This window comes from Eulemur rufifrons, chromosome 19 (genome assembly GCF_041146395.1).
Source record: "Eulemur rufifrons isolate Redbay chromosome 19, OSU_ERuf_1, whole genome shotgun sequence".
Taxonomy (NCBI): Eukaryota; Metazoa; Chordata; class Mammalia; order Primates; family Lemuridae; genus Eulemur; species Eulemur rufifrons.
Window position 1 is genome coordinate 94,842,390 of NC_091001.1, and position 20,450 is coordinate 94,862,839.

The 20,450-nt window shown below is 40.5% G+C and overlaps 2 protein-coding genes across 2 annotated transcripts in view; one reads left to right on the forward strand and one right to left on the reverse strand.

The window, feature by feature from the left end:
- Positions 1–9,469, forward strand: part of RBKS (ribokinase) — an 84,571-nt gene extending 75,102 nt beyond the window's left edge. Inside the window, exon 8 of the mRNA XM_069494510.1 lies at positions 9,080–9,469. Within this exon, the coding sequence (XP_069350611.1) occupies positions 9,080–9,253 (174 nt within the window). The 3' untranslated portion in view covers positions 9,254–9,469. The remainder of the gene's footprint in view (positions 1–9,079) is intronic.
- Positions 9,470–11,069: 1,600 nt separating this feature from the next.
- Positions 11,070–18,699, reverse strand: MRPL33 (mitochondrial ribosomal protein L33). The gene is given in 4 exon segments (XM_069494804.1): positions 11,070–11,276; positions 11,278–11,359; positions 17,775–17,793; positions 18,678–18,699. Coding segments are annotated over 4 exon segments (213 nt in total). The 3' UTR covers positions 11,070–11,186.
- Positions 18,700–20,450: the final 1,751 nt, after the last annotated feature.

A 20,450-nucleotide genomic window follows, 5' to 3' on the forward strand; every position in this document is an offset into this window, starting at 1 on the left:
TGATACTTCACTTAGTAGAATGGTTTCCAGCTCTATCCAGGATAATGCAAGAGGTGCTAGATCACCATTGTTTTTTGTGGCTGAGTAGAACACCAGGGTATACATATGCAACATTTTATTAATCCACTCATGTATTGATGGGCACTTGGGTTGTTTACACATCTTTGCAATTTGTGAATTGTGCTGCTATAAACATGCTAGTGGATATGTCTTTTTTACAGAATGTCTTTTGTTCTTTTGGGTAGATGCCCAGTAATGGGATTGCTGGATCAAATGGTAGTTCTAGGCCGGGCGCGGTGGCTCACGCCTGTAATCCTAGCACTCTGGGAGGCCGAGGTGGGCAGATCGTTTGAGCTCAGGAGTTCGAGACCAGCCTGAGCAAGAGCGAGACCCCATCTCTACTAAAAATAGAAAGAAATTATATGGACAGCTAAAAATATATATAGAAAAAATTAGCCGGGCATGGTGGCATATGCCTGTAATCCCAGCTACTCGGGAGGCTAAGACAGGAGGATCCCCTTGAGCTCAGGAGTTTGAGGTTGCTGTGAGCTAGGCTGACGCCACGGCACTCACTCTAGCCTGGGCAACAAAGTGAGACTCTGTCTCAAAAAAAAAAAAAAATGGTAGTTCTACTTATAGCTCTCTGAGGTATCTCCATATTACTTTCCACAGAGGTTGTACTAGTTTGCAGTCCCACCAGCAGTGTATGACTGTTCCTATCTCACCACATCCACACCAACATTTATTGTTTCGGGACTTTTTGATAAAGGCCATTCTCCCTGGAGATAAGTGATATCTATCTCATTGTGGTTTTGATTTGCCTTTCCCTGATGATTAGAGATGTTGAGAATTTTTTCATATGTCCGTGTCCTTTGCCCACTTTTTGATAGGGTTGTTTGATTTTTCTTGCTGATTTGCTTGAGTTCTTTGTAGTTTCTGGTTTTTAGCCCTTTATCGGATGTGTAGCATTCAGATATTTTCTCCCATTCTGTAGGTTGTCTGTTTGCTCTCGTGAGTTTCCTTGGCTGTGCAGAAGCTTTTTAATTTGATTAGGTCCCATTTATTTATTTTTGTTGTTGCTGTAATTGCCTTTGGGGTCTTATTCATAAATTCTTTGCCTAGGCCAATGTCTGTTAAGAGTTTCTTCAACAAAATAGACTTCTTATAGTTTCATGCCTTAGGTTTAAGTCTGTCATCTACCATGAGTTGACTTTTGTGAGAGGTGAAGGTGCGGATCCTGTTTCAGTCTTCCCATTTTTCTCTCCACCTCAATGCTGCCATCACATAGATGATTTCAGTGTCATGAGGATGAACCATTACCAAGTCTCCTAGTCCTAAATGCCCTCAACTCTGGTGACTCTTCACCTCCACTCCACTGCTCTCCACTCCCATGACGACTTCCAGGACATTGTTAAGTTCTGTGGTCATAAACCTCCATCCTACTCTCTGACCACAGAGCCCTCTCACCTCTTCTCCTACACTGTTCTCACTTCACTTAGTTCCCTACATTTTCTCCTGGCCTGCTGACCCCTTCCCGACCTCTCTGCCTTACCTAGGTTCGACTCTCTGGTTGTTCATCTGAAATGTTCTTTCTTTCCTTCCTGAAACCTTTGATTCCTCTGTACCCTTATTCTTCCACCATCACCTGCCCAGGACAACTTTACTTCCCATTCTCTTTGCTCCTGCCCAACCACACAGAGGAGAGTGGGACCCCACACAAAGGAACATCACTGGAGATTCGTGCTCTTTGCTCTCTCCCCCTGTCGTCCTTCATCACTACATTTCCCTGAGAAAATTTGAGCAGTAGCCAAAAGCCCAGTCTCTTTCCACTAAAACAGCTTCTCCACCTGCTCTGCTGCTGGGTTCCCATACAGATGACCTTGGTACAAGTCTTAACTGCCATTTACCACCTTTTCAGTACATTGGCCAAGTTATTTAACCTCCTTGAATCCCAATGTCCTCCTCGTAAGTTAGGGATCACCCAGAGTTGCTGCTGACCTCTGTGACACTTTGTGCAAACTAGAAGAAGGCACCCTCTGGGCAGGCGCACAGCCTGGGCGCTCAGCACGGCCCAAAGGCACACACTGGCCCCCCAGCCAGGTCCTCCTGTGCAGTGCCACTTTGCCTAACCATACCAGCCCCAACTGTGCCTACCTCCACATGGTTCTGTGACAAATAAAGACTATCACAAAGCATCCAGCAGAAAGCCCAACTCTGAGCAGACCCTCAGGAGCAAGAGCTAATGCAGATGACTTGGACTGAGACAAACACGTAGCTGTGCTCTGCTGAGGTGACACCTTCTGCCATTTTCAAGCGTTTACCACCAGCTCCTACAGGGTTTATCAGTGTGCTCCTATCTCTCACCGGAGAGCAGAGCCCCGAGACTGGGACACGAGCTGAGTGAGTTTAGTGAGGAAGCAGACCCATGGTCACAGTCAAGGGCCCCAGGCAAGCAAGGGGCAATGAGAAGGAAAGGGGAGGGGGGCAGTTGGACAGAGAGGATGGTCTGGAAGGGACATGAGAAAACATCGCGCTGTGGCAGCACTGCCTCAGGTCCTGGCAGCAGAAGCTGCCCACCCCAACCCACACCCCAGCTCTGGGGTGCTGTCCTTAGGAGCTCCGCCTCTCAGACTCTCCCCTTGGGGTCATGAGTGCCATCCCCACCCCACCAGCTGAGTCCTCGACCCCACCTCCTACCCCACTGGAAGGCTCAGGTGTTCCATGGGCATCTGTCGCTGTCTTTTCACTTCACTGGTTCTCCAGCAGCCTCCATGAGTACCACAGCCCAGAACTTCTCAGAACCCAGGAGTGTAAAGGCCCTCAGGAAGGCAGGGGTTTCAGAATGCCACATCCGTTCTGTAAGAGCTGCTCTTCCTTAAGAGGAAATCACTGTGAGAAGGCAATGAATAGTAGCCACATGGGTATATTATTGAAGGAAGATGAATTATGCCATCACCCCTTTTGGCACAAAAATAATTTTCAGTAAAAGGTTAAAACCATCATGTTGTATCAATGAGAACTATTCCATTATTCCAAGAATGATTGATTGGAAAGTACTTTACTTACAGGAAAATCACAGTGATACAATACAGCTTCCACTTTTAAAGCACTTTCCATTAAAAAAAAAAATCATACCAGTGTATAAAAATAGTTATACTGAAGATGTGAATCAACACCCAAGTAATTTATTGGCACTTGAAAGCTTTGTGGTATAAATAGATTCAACAATGAGAAAGAATATCAAGTAACTCTGGGCCGCGGCAACCTAACCTCCATTTTCACTAGCACAAAAGAAAGTCACATGTAGTTCAGCAAGGGCCATCTGGCCACCTTGGAAGAGATCACAGGAGAGGAAGGACATGATAGAACTAGGACCAATAGGTCAGATCAACTCAAAGTTTGGGGCGAGGCAGTGGGAGAGACAGAGGGAACAGAGAACTGGTCTCTGCCCTGAAAAGTTTTCAGATTGTCCCTATACACAAAGTGTTCAGCTTTTCCACTCCTTTCATGCTTAAATTTCAAAGAGCTTTTCCACTGTTGGATGCAATGTGACTTTCAGACTGGCCCTCATGTCTTTGACCTCCTGGCCCCTGTCAGCCAGGGGCTGCCTTGCTTCTTTGTGTTTTTGGACTCAGTGGCCCAACTGCTACCCTTTGTGAAGAAAAACATGGAATCCTCTGGTGAGAAGGTAGGGACAAGGGCAATGAGAGTTGGTCTATCAACAAGTATTAACGGAGCACATGCTACTTCTAAGGGATTGTGTAACTGGGAAGTCACCAGGGAAAGACATAGATAAAATTTCTGACTTCTCCTAAGAGTGTGACACGTGGGGACTACCTCAGTTAAGGTTCCTGGTTGAAAACAAAAGAAACCAGCTGTGGCCCTGGCATGGGGGCACTGGATGCCATCACAGCAGCGCTGCCACTAACATCCTAGGCCTCAGTGTTCTGCAGTCACCACCACAGTCAGGAAGTGAGTTCCTCCCAGTCTCCTCAACTTTCAGGGGTATCACTGCCTAGTCCTGGGTAGGACTACAGCCTTGCGCCACCAAGCCTCGATGAGATAGGGTATTCCCAAAATGTAGGGAGGAGCTTCTCTCAATTCAGTTCACCCCAACTTGTAGCAGATGTCCACTTAATTAAAAAGAACAGAGAAATCATTCAGAGGCAGAAATTGGCACATTTGCAAATTCACAGAGTGACTGATGTTGATTTTAAAAACTTCTTTAATAAAATTTTTTTATTTTTTATTTTAAAAAAGTAAAACTCAGGCCGGGCGTGATGGCTCACGCCTGTAATCCTAGCACTCTGGGAGGCCGAGGCAGGCGGATCGTTAGAGCTCAGGAGTTCGAGACCAGCCTGAGCAAGAGCAATACCCCATCTCTACTGAAAAAATAGAAAGAAATTATCTGGCCAACTAAAAATATATAGAAAAAATTAGCCAGGCATGGTGGCACATGCCTGTAGTCCCAGCTACTCGGGAGGCTGAGGCAGAAGGATTGCTTGAGCCCAGGAGTTTGTTTGCTATGAGCTAGGCTGACACCATGGCACTCTAGCTCGGGCACCAGAGTGAGTCTCTGTCTCAAAAAAAAAAGTAAAACTTACAGAAAAGTTGCAGTATTCCCATATGTTCTTCACCTAGTTTAACCAATATTAGCATTTTGCCATATTTGCAAATATGTTTCTTTGCTATCTCTCAAAATACATAGATATACTCTTTTGGATGAAACATTTGAGAGTAAGTTGCAGACATCATGACTGGCCCACAGTCTCAATAATTATCTCAACCATGCATTTTGGAGTAAATCAATAGTAAGCCTAGGAAATAGCTGTCAAGGAACCTGACCTGCCCGTATAACTCAATATACATTATCCTCCACCCCACCCACTTTTTAAAAATATCAGCTGTATTGAGATATAATTTTATACAGTAAGATTTTACCCATTTTAAGTATATGATTCAATAAGCTTTGACAAATGTATACAGTCATTCAACCACCACTATAATCATAATATAGAATATTTCTGTCACCCCAGAAAGTTCTGTATGTGGCCCCTTTGCAGTCAATATTCTCTAGCCCCTGGCCTGCTTTCTGCTGCTGTATTTTTGCTTTTTCTAGAATATCACATAAATTAAATTGTATTATTCAGGGTTCGCCAGAGAAACAGAACCAACAGGATATATATAAGAGGAGATTAATTATGGGAAGTAGCACATGCCATCATGGAGGCCAAGAAGGCCCACGGTATGTTGTCTGTAAGCTGGAGAACCAGCAAGGCCAGTGGTACAGTTTAGTCCAAGGCCAAAGGCCTGAGAACCAGTTGGTGGGGGAAGGGGACAGGGGAGAATATAGATATCCCAGCTCAAGGAAAGAGACAGAGAGAGAGAGACTTTGCCCTTCCCCAACCTTTTTGTTCTATCCAGGCCTTCAACAGATTGAATGATGTCCACACACACTGGTGAGGCCAGATCTCCCTTAGTCAGTCTACTGATTCAAATATCAATCTCTTCCAGAAACACCCTCACAGACATACCCAGAAATAATGTTTCACCAGTTATGTGGGCATCCTTCAACCCAGTCACACTAACACATAAAATTAACCACCACAGAAATCATATAGTATATGTTGTCTTTTGTGCCTGGTTTCTTTCACTTACCATAATGCTTTCGAGATTCATCCATGTTGTATCATAAGTTCCTTCCTTTTAACGCTTTTTATTGCCAAGTAGCATTGCCTTATTTGGATGTACCACAGTTTGTTCATCCATTCATCAGTTCAAGGACATTTGGATCGTTTTCAGGTTTGAGTGATTATAAATAATGCTGCTGTAAACATTCACATATAAGTCTTTATGTGGATATGTATTTTCATTTCTTTTGGATAATACCTAGGAATAAAACAGCTGAGTTATATAAGTATGTGTTTAACATTATAAGAAACTTCCACTTGGTATTTTGTTTAAAATTTTATTTTATTTTTTATTTCAATGGATTAGGGAGTGCAAGTGGTTTTTTGCTACATGGATGAATTGTATAGTGATGAAGTCAGGACTTTTAGCGTACCCATCACCCAAGTAGTATACATTATACCTGACAGGTAGTCTTTGACCATTCCCCCTCTTTCCACTCTCCTCCCTTTTGAGTCTCCAGTGTCCCTTATACCACTCTGTGTGACCATGTATACCCATTGGTCAGCTCCCACTTATAAGTGATCACATGCAGTATTTGTTTTTCCGTTCCTGGATACTTCACTTAGGATTATGGCTTCCAGTTCCATTCAAGTTGCTGTGAAAGACATTATTTCATTCTTCTTTTTTTTGCCTGAGTAGTATTCCATGGTATATATGTATGTATGTGTGTGTGTATACACACACACACACACACACACACACACACATTTTCTTATCAGTTGTTGGGCTTAGGTTGATTCCATATTTTTGCAATTGTGAATTGTGCTATGATAAACATTCCAGTGCATGTGTCTTTTTGATATAATGACTTCTTTTCCTTTGGGTAGATCTCCAGTAGTGTGATTGCTGGATCGAATAGGTCTACTTTTAGTTCTTCAAGGAATCTCCATACTGTTATCCATAGATGTCATACTAATTACATTCCCACCAACAGTGAACAAGCATTCCCTTTCACTGCATACATGCCAACATCTATTGTTTTTTGACTTTTTAAAAATGGCCATTCTGACAGGGTTAGGGTGGTATGTCATTGTGACTTTAATTTGCTAATTTTTAACAATTGCCAGCTGGGATTTTTATTGGAATTGCATTAATCTATAGATCAGTTTGGGGACAATTGACATCTTAACAATATTGAGTTTTCCAATCCATGAATCTCTTACCATTTATTTATGTTTTCTTTAATTTCTCTCTCTTTCACATAGCAAGGATATACAAATCTTGCCCACATTCAGTTAAATTTACCCTAAATAGTTCATATTTTATGCTATTGTAAATGGCATTGTTTTGATCATTTTGAGTTATCATTCATTGCTAGTATATAGAAATACAATTGATTTTTTTATATTGACCTTGCCATAACTCTTCCTATCTTGTGGCATTTTCCATATTGTCATAATACACCATCCACCGAGCTCATTAACTCCCCTGTTTCAGACCTTTCTAATGTCACACTGCCATGCTGTAAACTGAGGGAGGGAAGGAGCCAGGTCTGTCTCTTTTTCCACTGCATCCTCCAGGAAAGACAGATGAACATTGCAAAGCATCTAGCATAGTACCTGACACATTTTAGGCACTCAGAAAACATTTATGGGAAGAAGAAAGTGTTGAATTAACACCTGAATTACTCTGACTCCTTGGCAAATTTAATACTGATGGCTTGATGGCTTTATCTGTGTAAACAGGGGGAAACTTCATTCTCCTCAAAGCCATTCACTGTATCATGAGCTCACTGTCCTTCCTGCTCCTGTGTCTTTGTTCTTTGAGGCCTGTCTTCTCTCCATAAAGCTGGCTCATTCTATAAGGACTCCCTCCTTCAGGGAGGCTTTCTTCAAACTCTTTCTCAAAATCCAAAAGCATTTATAAACTCTGCCACACTATTTAGCACTTAATCCACAATGGATTTTAGTCCTTTTCTCGCACCCATCACTGTGCTAGGCACGTAGCCCATTACATACATCAACTGCAACTGCAAAAGTCTTGCATGCCAAGGCTCTTTGTAAAGGCTCAGGTATAGCTTCAAGATTTGTTTTGAAAGCTCTTGGGTCTAAGGAACCAGCAAACTGGGAAAAACTGGAAGATGACCCTGAAAGCTGTTGAATATCAGAATGATTTTTCAAGTGAGACTGTATAATCACATTTAAATTGTTTTGAACACATTTGTTAGACAAATGCACGAATAGGTATCACCCTGTCCGAAGGCAGAGGTCCACAGATTTTCTTACGGTGCTTTCTATTTCCGTGGTCCTTCCATTGGTCTTCACCAACTTGGACCTTTGGAACTTCAGAGATGGAAAGAAACCCGGTATGTCCTTGTGTTTAGTTTGAAAATAACATCTGGCTGCCACCTCTTTCTGCATGCATTTTTAATGAGAAATTGCTAATTCTAGGGCTAGGGCAGGGAATACACAAGATGAGCCTGGAGCATCTTGTAATGCCAGAAAGTTCTCCAAAACAAAGCAGTGGGGATATATCAAAGGGACACAGAGCCAACTGGAAAAGCTCCCTATGGCCAAAGCTGGAACAATTTGAGCAACAACATAAGATAGTGTTGGATTGTGGCCCAAAGAATAAATATCCATGAGTTCGTACTTACGTAAGTGATTGAATAAATGGGGGAGAAGAGACAAATCTATACAGAGGAATTGCAAATAATTTATGTAGATACTCCACCCTCAAGGAGATAGAGCATAACTTCAGAGCATAATTCCCCATCCCTTAAGAGCAGAATACACTTAGTGACTTGCTTCTAAAGAGTACAATATGAAAAGAGGGAGCAAAGTAACTTTACAGAGGAGAAACCTGGCAAAGACTCCTTTAGCCAGGCGATCAAGGCTGACGTCATCAGTGATAAGTCAAGTTGATAGTATGTACCCTTGATGAGAATGACACCTCACTTCTGTGGTCTTCCTCCCAAAAACCATAACCACAGTCTAACCATTAGAAAAAGAGAGAAATTCCAATTGAGGTACATGGTACAAAATACCTTACCAGTCCTCCTCAGAACTATCAAAGTGATCAAAATCAAAGTATGTCTAAAAAAACTGTCATAGCCTGCAGGAGTCTAAGGAAACATGACAACTAAATGTAATATGGTATCCTAGATAGGACACTGGAATAGAAAAAGGACATTAAGCAAAAACTAGTAAAATCCGATAATGTATGGAGTTCAGTTAATAATATATCAATATAATTTCATTAGTTGTGATAAATGTACCACAGTAAGATACTAACAAAATTGGGCATGGGATATATGGAAACTATGTACTATTCTTGTACCTTTTCTGTAAATCTAAAACTATCCTAAAATAAGAAGTTTAAATATTTTTAAAATATAAAGTTTGGGCAACAGATTGACTACATATTTCCACACTGTTTTTAATTATAGGGTGCTGGTGACAGTTTCGTGGGAGCTTTGGCCTTCTACCTGGCTTATTACCCAAATTTGCCCTTGGAAGAAATGCTCAAGAGATCCAATTTCATCGCAGCAGTCAGTGTCCAGGCTGCAGGAACACAGTCATCTTATCCATACAAAAAAGACCTTCCACTTAGTCTATTTTGATTGCTATTAACCCCAAAATAAATATACCTGGTACTTGGGAGTGGCCACTCCTAACACTTACTAGAAAATGTCCTCTTCTCCTTTCTTTGCAAATTTTATGTTCATTTACTGAAAGTCATCCTCATGCTTTCATTGATTTATGATGATGATCCCTTTGCTTTTCATGCATTTGCAAGAGCCAATTAAAGATTCCACAACCAAGATTTGTACAAACACTACCACTACCAGGTACCAGCAAACTCAATTGCCAATAAATTGATAATGCACTATGTGTACCACAGAGCAGAACTGTAGACAACAGTGTCTAGAGCCAGAGCAGAGAATATTAAATAAGGGAAGGGGACATAGGAATTGGACGTTTCAAGCACTTTCTGAGGGGCAGCTGATATTCAGCTTTAGCTTAGTGTTGTCAAAACTTTTGGTTTTGCAAATGAAGCCAGAAGTTTGGATATTTATTGAAATCTTTCAATGTTATGTGTCAGCAACTGATTTTTTAAAAAGGAAAAAGGTTAACACCACCTGTGGGCCACATTCAGCCCATGGGCTGAAGAGCCAAGTCATTTGTTAAACCAGATTAAAAAAAAAAAAAAGGCAACCCATGTATGTCACAGATCCTTTACACTGGCTTAGCTAGGATCAGGTGAAATATTTTTCTTGTAACCCAAGACCACTGGTTACCATTTCAGCCTAAAAATAGCCAAGATCTCACCTATTACTGCTTTGAAACGGAGCTTTAACAAGATGCCATAAAATAGCTGATTGACTATAATGCCACAAAAGCCCCTAAGACTGAACAACCATCCATATCTAATTCCATTGCCAGCAAGCTGACTCTTATGTTTCTTCCAGAGACATAGACTGGGCCATGGGGAAGGAACACCTAGTATTTAATATTTTGGGACAGCACTGGTTTCTTAATGCTTGTGGCCACTCTTTATCATTCTCCTACCCAGATGCTTTAAATAGGGTAGGAAGTGAACCCGCAGAGCTGGTTAAAATGTAAGTGATCCTTCTTACTTTCAACCAGAAATGTGACATATAAAGGACAAAACTGGACAATTTTGAAAACTTGTAGGAAACAAAAGCCTGAGTGAGAAAGTATATGAATATGGGTAAGGAGGAGGTCCTTATCTGAACACTAGGGATTATCCATGGAATTTCCAAGCCAGTTAGTTATGTAGTACCACTGTGCCTCTGTGGCAGTGCCTTCGTGGAAATACACTATAGTTCCTCTTATTTTAAAAAAAAAAAAAGAAGAAAAAAAGAAAAATCTAGGGGGTGTGGGCACAGATGGCAACATCCCTGGCAACAGCCTTTCCATGGCTAGGCCTCCACTCTGCCCACAGAAGAGGGCATCTCAGCCTGGAGCCCACCTCAATCTGAGGACTAGGAAGTGGATGGGGCCCTGGGGTCTGCTTTGGCTGCCCTAGAAAATCCTAGATACTGCTTTGGTGACCTGAGTTTGAGAATATGGACCAATATAGCATTTTCCCTAATTATATAAGCACAAATCAGAAATAGAAGTTCTACTGGTTTCTTTTGCTATGAGGCTTACCTGTTATCATTCCTGCTGACATCTGCCATCTCTGTTATTACACAGGAGTTTCTTCAAGATCACTCTGAAGTGTTACTCTGCCTTTTTCTATGAAGTACAAAGAGGAGTAGGCTGGAAACTCTTGCATAAGTGTCGTTATGGAAAATTTTCTTTTAGTACATGAAACAATGATTATTTTTTTAGTAATGTGGTTGATTTTTAAAAATTCAAACAGTGGGTAAAAACATCATTAAGAGACAATAGCATAGGCTATTTTAAATTTTTTATTAAGGGCTAAAAAAATATCCAGAAAGATAAATAAATGTGATGCAATGATATCTGTCCTAATATGAAGAACTTTCTTTCACTGCATTGTTTTCCTTCACAATGGCCTTCAAATCACAGGAGGCAGTGATTCCGTGCCATTTCCTCTTCTTTTATTACACACTGCAAGATTTTTGAATCAGTATCCCCGCCCTTAGTCTTCTCATTTATAAATCAAATTCATTTTCAATCCATTGTTTAAAGGGAGCGTATTTTTTTCTGTTCCACGAAGAGCACTCTTTGTTTTACTATAGGGGGAGAAAAAAGAATTGTAGCAGAAAATTTTAACATATCATCACCATTTTTATTAAAAAATACATATCAGACCATGAGCCCTTTCCTTTCTCTTAGTTTATTTATACTTTTCCTTTGACATGACGATGTAGCTTATTTGCAAACTCAGTTTCTCCATCCCAGAGGCCAGAGAAGACTGGAGAAAATGGTAAGGGCCACCAGCCAATCAATGGCATCCTTAGCACTCCACAAGGTCAAATTTCAAGCAATGTGAAATATTCACATTAAAAAACAAAATTGAGGACAAAAATGGAAAACACTCAATGTCTTCACCCAGTTAATGTGCACTCATAGGAGGTAAGCAAGGACAGACTAGGTAGGAGCTGGATTCCAGAAAAAGAGTGGCAAGAACTGAGCAGACCACATAAGAAAAGGCAGCTTGGCTGAAAGAGTAAATAAATACACATTAAACCCCTACTTTCCAGAGATGGTTTAATACACTTAAATATACTAGTTTGGTTATAGAATATTACAACCAAAATCTCACTGTTGTAAATATTACAGAGTGCAGCTCTCTGAAACAAAACCAGAACAAAAGTACTATCTGCCTGGATGAACGACTGGAGACTAGATGCTGGGTAATAAGGCCTTCATAGGTCCTATGATACCCTATAGCAGTCCATTAACTTCCAACCTCTCTCTCTCACACACACCCACCCCACCTAATTCCTCTTTGTTAAAACACACACACACACACACACACACACACACCCCCAAGGAAGATCCAGGAACTCAAAGTACTATGACGTAACTCCTCACTGGTCCCTACCATACAAAGACATATAAAGAGATGTTAGCTTTGTTTTTTCTTCTTCTACAATCAATATAGATACTCAGATTCCCAAGCTCTGTATGATTAAGAATTAGCTTATTTAAAAACTATTATAAATAAGCTAATTCTCACCTCCACCCCTACCCTAATCTTGGTTTAACAGAGCTAGAGTTGGGCTGGAAGTGTAAATTTTTTTAAACTCCTCAAACAATTCTGATGGGCAGCTTTAAGAACCATTAACCACTCAGCAGAATTTTGCCTACAATATTAGTAAAAATAAAATATATATACTACATCATACATAAGGGATACTTTTAACACACTTCAAATCATCTAAAAAATAAGTAGCATTGATCCTCCTAAGATTCCAAGGCAGACAATGCATTACAAGATGGTAGTAAAGAACCAAAATAGTTTCCTATCAATGTTATTAATTACAAGAAATATTTCCCCCATGGTTTTCCACATAGAATGAAAAACTAGGTATTAACAAAAAAGGAAACCTGTCTCACTGATAAGCAATCAGGAGTCTATTTAAATGACCCCAACCAGGAGTAACTGATTAAAATTTGTAGAGCAAGGCCTTATTCAGGAAAATTCTTTGATTCACTGCATTCATTCATTTAATTCAAAGAATATTTAAGTCCACAGAACTGTGCTAGGCAATGTGCAGTTGACAAAAGTGTAAGGAGAGTCCCTAATTTAACCCATCAGTACATCATGAGGTGTCCATAAGAATGTCCAGTAAAACCCCATAGGAACCTAAAGATCAAAGGGGACAGGAATGGTGATAGAAGATCTCATAGACAGGGTAAAAAGTTTGGCCCCTGACGAAGGAGCAGCATTTGGCATCTCGTGTAGAGGAATGGTGGTAGGAAGTAGGAATGACAGTGGGTATCCATGGCCTTGAATGCTAGGCTGACCACAGGGACAGGCCCTGATTAAAAAAAAAAAAAAAAAGTTTTAGGAAGATTAAGTTGGCTCCATGTAATAGAAAGAACTGGGACTTGGAGCGAGAAAGGTTGGGTTCAAACCTTAACTCCACCATCTATCAGCAGTGTCTCTGGGCAAATTTCTCAAAATACTCCACCCTCAGTTTCCTTTCCTGTGAGAGAAAGAACTCCATCTCCTTCCCAGGGTTGTTGCCAGACACACAGTGAGCACTCAGTACATGTTAGCTGAGCTGAAATGACACACTGCTACCCACAATCAAAAACATAAATTAATTTTATGTCAAAATATTTGCTGTTTAATTCATAGAAGAATGAATCTGTCAAGTTCTTTCCCTACATCTAACCAAAATCTATTCTGCTTCAATTAAAGTATATATTGTCTTATTTAGTCATCCAAGGAATTAAAACTGACAAGTTTTCATTCTCTTTATGATAAACCTTTATATGTTTAACAAAGTTTAATAAGCTTATGCCTTAGCCTTTAATCCTTCCTCCTTGGAAATTAGCATCAAGTTTTACATGAGGAAAAGGAGTTTGAAAAGACACAGGCATAAGAGACTGATTCTTGCCATAAACTGTACTATGAAATGCTCAAATAAGAGGGAGTTTTTCCATGTTTCCTTACCTGATTTCCTTCATAAAGCAGACCCACAAAACACTGTCCTCAAACAACAATTTACTCGCTGCAATAAAATATGGTGGGAGAACCGCCAAGCTATTTGGTACCCTGGGCAATGGGGGGTAGGCCCCAAGACAAACATATTCATCATGAAAGCCTGCAAGGCATTCAGTAGGTGGGCAGAAAGCCACACTGTCTGCTATCCCAGAACATTCCCTTCTTCAGAAATGACAAAGTTGTGCTCTGAAAGCTCAGACCATTCCTCTGTCTGAAATTTATATATGAACCTTTTCTGCCACTCTGAATTTATGATCAGAACTGTTTATGCATGTATCCTTTCCTAATCTCAAAACTTAAAATCAAACTGACGTATTAGGTTCCCAATACCTCCCCATACTAAGGATGAAATTTCTAGTACATTTTCATACTTAAAATATCCTAGGTTGCACAATCAACATTTATTAGTGTTGTACAAATTTCTAAAAATAAACTCTAAAAGAGTTAAAAAAAAACAATTACTTTATTGTAAAGTTCATCTGAGTTTTCACCAGCTGACGCAAAGAAATCACAGGAAAAAAAAAAAACACACCAATCCAATACCTTATCATTCCAATATCAAACATAATAATTTTTCCACCATATGAGGAGTCACCTGAAATTCAGCCTTCTAATCATCAGGCACAAACCCCGAATTACCTTTTCATTATGATAACGAATAACCAGAAATTTGAACAACATAAAAACAGCAGAGAATTTTATTTGTTAAAGAATGGAACTCAAGAAATTTTAAGCTGACAGCGGTGCTTCTCAGAGCCTTTTAAAAACGCCTTCTCACGTTATTACAGACCTTTATTTTTTTTACTTTTTTGTTTGTTTGTTTGTTTGTTTTGCAAGACAGGGTCTCACTCTGTCACCCAGGCTAGAGTGTAATGGCATCACCATAGCCCATTGCATCCTCAAACTCCTGGGCTCAAGCAATTGTCCTGCCTTAACTCCTGAATAGCTGGGATTACAGGTGTGAGCCACTGTGCCTGGCAGCCCTTATCTTATTAAAGAAGCAATTAATATAAATTAATATACAAACAGCACAAAAGCTAAATGAACAGCCAGAGCTCTAAAATAAAAAATTTGTTTGCTAGTTTCTTTTTGCTTAAATTTGCACATAAAATCCAAAAACATCTGGATTCAGGACTAGGTAACAAAAAAAAAATCCAGTAATAGGATAGGCTTCTACCAACAGCAATCAGGTGCTAACTCTTTTTTTTTGTGGGTGAGCAGACAATCTATCCTTGGAAACACTTGCCTCTTTTAGACAAATACTTCTAACTACTGAAACCATTTAAAGTTAGCATTTATTATAGCATTTTGGTGGATGGCACAAAATGACACATCAAATTTCCTACCCTCTTGCACTAATAGACAGACACCATACTCCTTTCACTCACTGACTTGCCACTGTCAGGACAGATGATCCTAGGAGACCATACTCTCCCCATCTCAAGACACTTCTGTTTCCAGAACCCTACAACCTATTGACTGGTTTCTCACCTTCGGGTCTTTGATTAACTATCCTCTCCTAGAGAGACCTTCCCTAATTTATCATATCTGAAGTAACTCTCCCACCCCTTCCCCAACTTCATCCTACATATCAGCATCCTGTTTCTCTCACAGCACTTATCATAATTTGTTATTTTTTCTCTCTCTCAAACCAAACTGTAAGTGCCAAGAGCACAGGAACTTAACCTGTGTCCTAGTGTATGCCATACTAGGATAGTAAACAGCATCATAATAAATATTCAACACATATTTGCTGAATGCTACAGTGTCAAAGAGGCTACAGAACTGCCAGAGATGTTCAGATGTTCAGGCTGGAAAGGGAGCAAGGGGCCTTCAAAGCATTTGAATTGATCAGGGAGTAAATCCTCTAAATCTTACCAATTGGATCATAATGCAAAAGAGTCAATTTCTCCCGTAAGCGGCTTCTCTTGGTATTGAAGGCAAAATGTGTTCCAGCTTGGCTTACCATCCTCACCAGAATGTTTCTAAGATTAAAAAGAGAGCTGTTAGCCTGGGCAACATAGCAAGACCCTGTCTCTACAAAAAATTAAAAAAAAAAAAAAATTAGCTGGGCATGGTGGCACATGCCTATAGTCCCAGCTACTCACGAGGCTGAGACAAGAGAATAGCTTGAGCCCAGGTGCTTGAGATTGCAGTGAGCTACTTTAGCACCACTGTACTACAGCCTGGGTAACAGAATGAAACCCCTATCTCAAAAAAAAAAAAAAAAGAAAGGCAAGCTGTTACAGCTGAAGAAATAGACTAAAATCATTCATGGGGGGATGGCACACTTTGAGAACTTTGTAGAGTAGTTAGTATCAGTTGTGGGACATCACTTGGCCCTAAGAAGGCTCAGTTCTAAGACAACCCACATTTTCCATAAAACACAATTTTAATGCTTTTGAATCTCAAGTGTTTGTTCTGTTACACAGAGTTGCTTGGTCATGACATAACCCAAACAATCAAGCCACGCTGTGGGACTAACCTCAGACACCCACCTCTCATGAAGAGCAGAAGTTAGAAGGGAGAAAATACAAAAGTACTGGTAACCACAGCTAGCTAGTCAGTAAATTGTAAAGATGGCTGTCTCAGAAAAGCCCTCTCTTCCAGGGCATGGAGTGATAAGGGTACAATCAGGAAGGGAAAATATAAAGGAACTGAAACTTTCAGATTGCGAATGTGCAAAACCTTGTGCCCCTTCACATTTCATTTAAGTTACAGTCATCCAAAGTATAAAATCCATGTTTGCCTCACTGGACCTTTGAATACATTTACTGTTTGTTCCTTTTTCATGTGTCCTGTCTCCCCCATGGAGACCATGTTATTTATTCCTCATGTAATTCCAAAACAAATTTGAAGCAACTATATTACACATCATTGCATTAATTTCAATGTTCAACACAGTGCCTCACAAGAGGTATAAAATATTTGTCAATTAAGATAGGCAATAATTATTCATTCAACAAAGATTCGACAAATATCTATTAAGTGCTTACTCTGTGGAAAGCACCACGGGAAATACAAAACTATAAGGCTGTGTCTGTGTCCTCTAGGAGCTAACAGCATACAGTAGTTCAGAAGGTGAGTTATATGTGAGGTCTGTAAGGCAAGACATGTATGACAAATGTCACAAAGCACATGAGAGGCTGAGAGGCAGGGAATACCTCTACAGAAACCAACAGAAACCAAAGGCATGGGATTCCTACAGAACCTGGGGGTGGGAAATTCTGACATAAATAACTGGATTGTGGGAAAAGCTACATGAATGGCTAAAAGATATTGGGAGAAGAAAGCACTAACATACATATTTTTCATTAATTTTAATCCAAAAACTCTAGTTTTAAAGGGTTTTTTGATGCCTTTCGGTTGTAAGCAAAGGCTGCTTTAAAATTTTCCTATTTTTAACACTGAAAATCTTCAATTATTGTCTACAAAATTTATTTTGAAATGCCAATTTGGTGTTTCTAGTCTCTGATATAGCAAGGAATCTTTAATCTTTGCTATTTTTGAAATGCTTATACCATGAATGCAAAGGATTACAAAACTCATTAAAACAGCCTCTATGATTTAATCACATCACAGCTTGTTCTGCTGGATTCCTGCAGTGAGCTCCAGACAAATGGCCCCTGGTCCTCAATTTGAGGAAACAGAAATATGGTGGTAGTCCAAATAGAGCACAGCCCAATGGCTGGTTTAGGAACAAGACAGTAAGCTCAAAAATCCTTGGACAAGAAAAGACAGCAAAGGCTCCTTTAAGCAAAGTATTTGGATGCTCACTGAGGTAGCTCAGTTGGGTAGGAGGGAAAATATTTTTTGAAAGAGTTCATAGAGACAAAATAATCAACGAAGTCATCTTCAAACCAACTTTTAGGAAACCGAAGCCAACAGTTATTAATATAAGGATGTATGTATTGGGAACAGTCTAAGAAATCTAACATAAACAAATTTTAAAAAAGAAAAATACTTACTTTGACTTGCTCTTGGCAACTTTTTTTGTAGACAGGAAAGGAAGAGAAAATAAAAATATAAATTTATTATCTTTCTTATGCAAACCTCATATAAATGTCAATAATATCCAAAAATATTTAACTCATGAAGTATGCCATGAGTTGTCAAGTAATTATTCCCTCCATATTAGGGTGTCCGTTAGAATTTTATAAGATAAAAAGATCCAATCAGACCAAGACAATTCTGAATGTAATAACTTGCCCAATCTCATTTCACTTGGACTGGCTACCTTTTAAACCATTCTACACGTTCATAAATACATGCTCCGTTTTTTCCTCTTCTAAGGTGCAAATATTTGCACTAGAACAAACCTCTTGTTTGACAAGTTAATCTTTCCAAACTGCAACAACCATCGCTTCAGGTGGATAAAGGAAACTAAATCTAACCGGGAAGTCCGCCAGATGCAATGAAGAGCACTGACTCAGGAGCCAGAGGGCTTCTTTCACTGCCCAGCTGTAGTATCTCTGGCAATTCACTGCCCCTCTCGGGAGCGGTTTCCTCATCTTTAGAGTTAGAAATGGGTGGACTAGAAATCCTGAGCTCCTTCCCCGCTCGGACTTCCAGTGATTCTGCTTACACACCCTATGACGGGCTGGAAGAAAGCGCCCCACTACTCCCGACCAGACCAAACAGTCTGTGAGATCCGCAACAGAAGCCAAACACCGCAGGCCCACAGAAGCCCACAGAAGCGGTGAGGTGCGCCGCGGGGCATGACGGACACTGTAGTCCCAAAGGCCTGAGAAGTCCGCAGCTACAGCTTCCCGGCCGGTTCGCAAACCCTGCCCCGCCATCATGCCAGGGCCTGCCTGTCACGGCTCCCCGCCCGCGCCGTGGCCCCTGCCGCCACCTTTAGCACCACTTACAGAAGACCGCAGTGAGGAACATGGCGACCGCCTCTGAACAACCTCCGTGAGCAGCCCCAAAGTACCCCAACAAACAACTACTTCCGGGGCACGGACCGGTTCCGGAGGAGGACATCCGGGTGTTGCCCGAAGCCACGCCCTCTGCCTGCAACCAGCAAATCGTCTAGCTCTCTTCTCTTCCTTACGCTGAGTGTGTTTGGCTTTAGTCGTAGTGAAGGTTGAAGTTCCCTTCCCTCGGGGAAGGGACTGCTAACATTCACTTTCTGCTCCAGGCTCTGTGTCTCCTGTTTCTGGATCAGCATGAGGTACCTTCCATACTTGTTTCACTAAGTAATCTTTTGTAACCACCGGCATTATAGTCTCAGGAACTATATGTTGTACTAGAGCCGCTCCAGCCTATCAGGCCCCCAACACAGTGCCTTAAAATGTTGCCTCCGCGGACCCAACTCCATCTCCGCCAGGTTAAGGCCGACTGTCAGTCTCTTGGTAGTTAGGAACCCCACCTGAGTTTCCCCCATTCCTTAATTATCTGTTGTGTTTCTAGGAGGGCAGGACCCTGTTAATCTCGTTAACTTCTGTATCCAAACAGCTAGCACAGTGCCTGATAAAAGGAGCCGAATAACTGGGATTTGGAGCACTCACATAACTTGCCTAGTATCACAAAACTAGGAAGTGACAGAGTCAGAATTTAAACCCAGATTTTGCCTGACTCCAAAGACTCGTGCCTTTCCCTCTAGACACTGAGACCTACCACTTGCCATCGTTAATTCATGTCTCTGAGAGGAAACTGGGCTCCTCCAATACCAGGGACCTCATTGGTATCCTCATTTCCCAGCTAATGATCAAGACTTTTGAATTTTTTTCTAATCTGTGATTTTCATCTGTGTATTAACTCTTACAGACATGAGAAATAAGATTCAATCTCATGGATTATCCTCACCAAAAGTAATAAAATTATTTAAAAGAAAATTCAGCTGTTTGATACAATTCAATTTTTAAAATTAGGACTGTCCTTGCCCTTAGTACCTATAATAGTTTTTCCCCCCCAATATTAATAATTCTTGATATTCACCTTCCCATAACCTGACTCCAACAACTGAGCACCTTCCAGCACTCAAACCCTTCTTTAAGCAGTTCAGCTACTGGCAAAAAAAAAAAAACTTCAGGTGTTCAAGAGGGTAAGTTTCCTTATCTGGGAAATTCCTTTACAGAATTTGTAAGAAAAGAATACAGGACTGAAAGTCAAGGAATGTGAATTTTAGTCCTTGTTCTGTTCCTTAGAAAGTCACTTTAACTTTTCAGGCCTCAATTTCATGCTCAATGGGCACTGGATCAACAAACTTTCACCTAATGACTCTCATCCCTGACTCTGCATCAGAGTCACCTGTGATCTTTTAAAAGACCTAAACGCCAGGGGTGAGGCCCAGAGTCTGTACAGTATTTTTCTCCCCAATTTTCTATAAAGAAACATTTCAAACAAGTTGAAAGGATAGTGCAATAAACAAACCATATACCCAATTTAGCAAATGTTATTTTGCTATCCGTGTATATTGATGTGTGTGTACACGTGTTTGTATGTCTATATAATATACATACATATACATAATGAGCTGTGTGAGAGTAAATTACAGACATTGCGACCCTTTAACCCTAAATACATTAGCATATACTTCTCAAGAATTAAGATCATTATACAATAACTGCAATACTATTTTCTGTTTGTTTGCTTGTTTTTTAGTTTTTCTGAGACAGGGTCTTGGTCTGTTGCCCAGA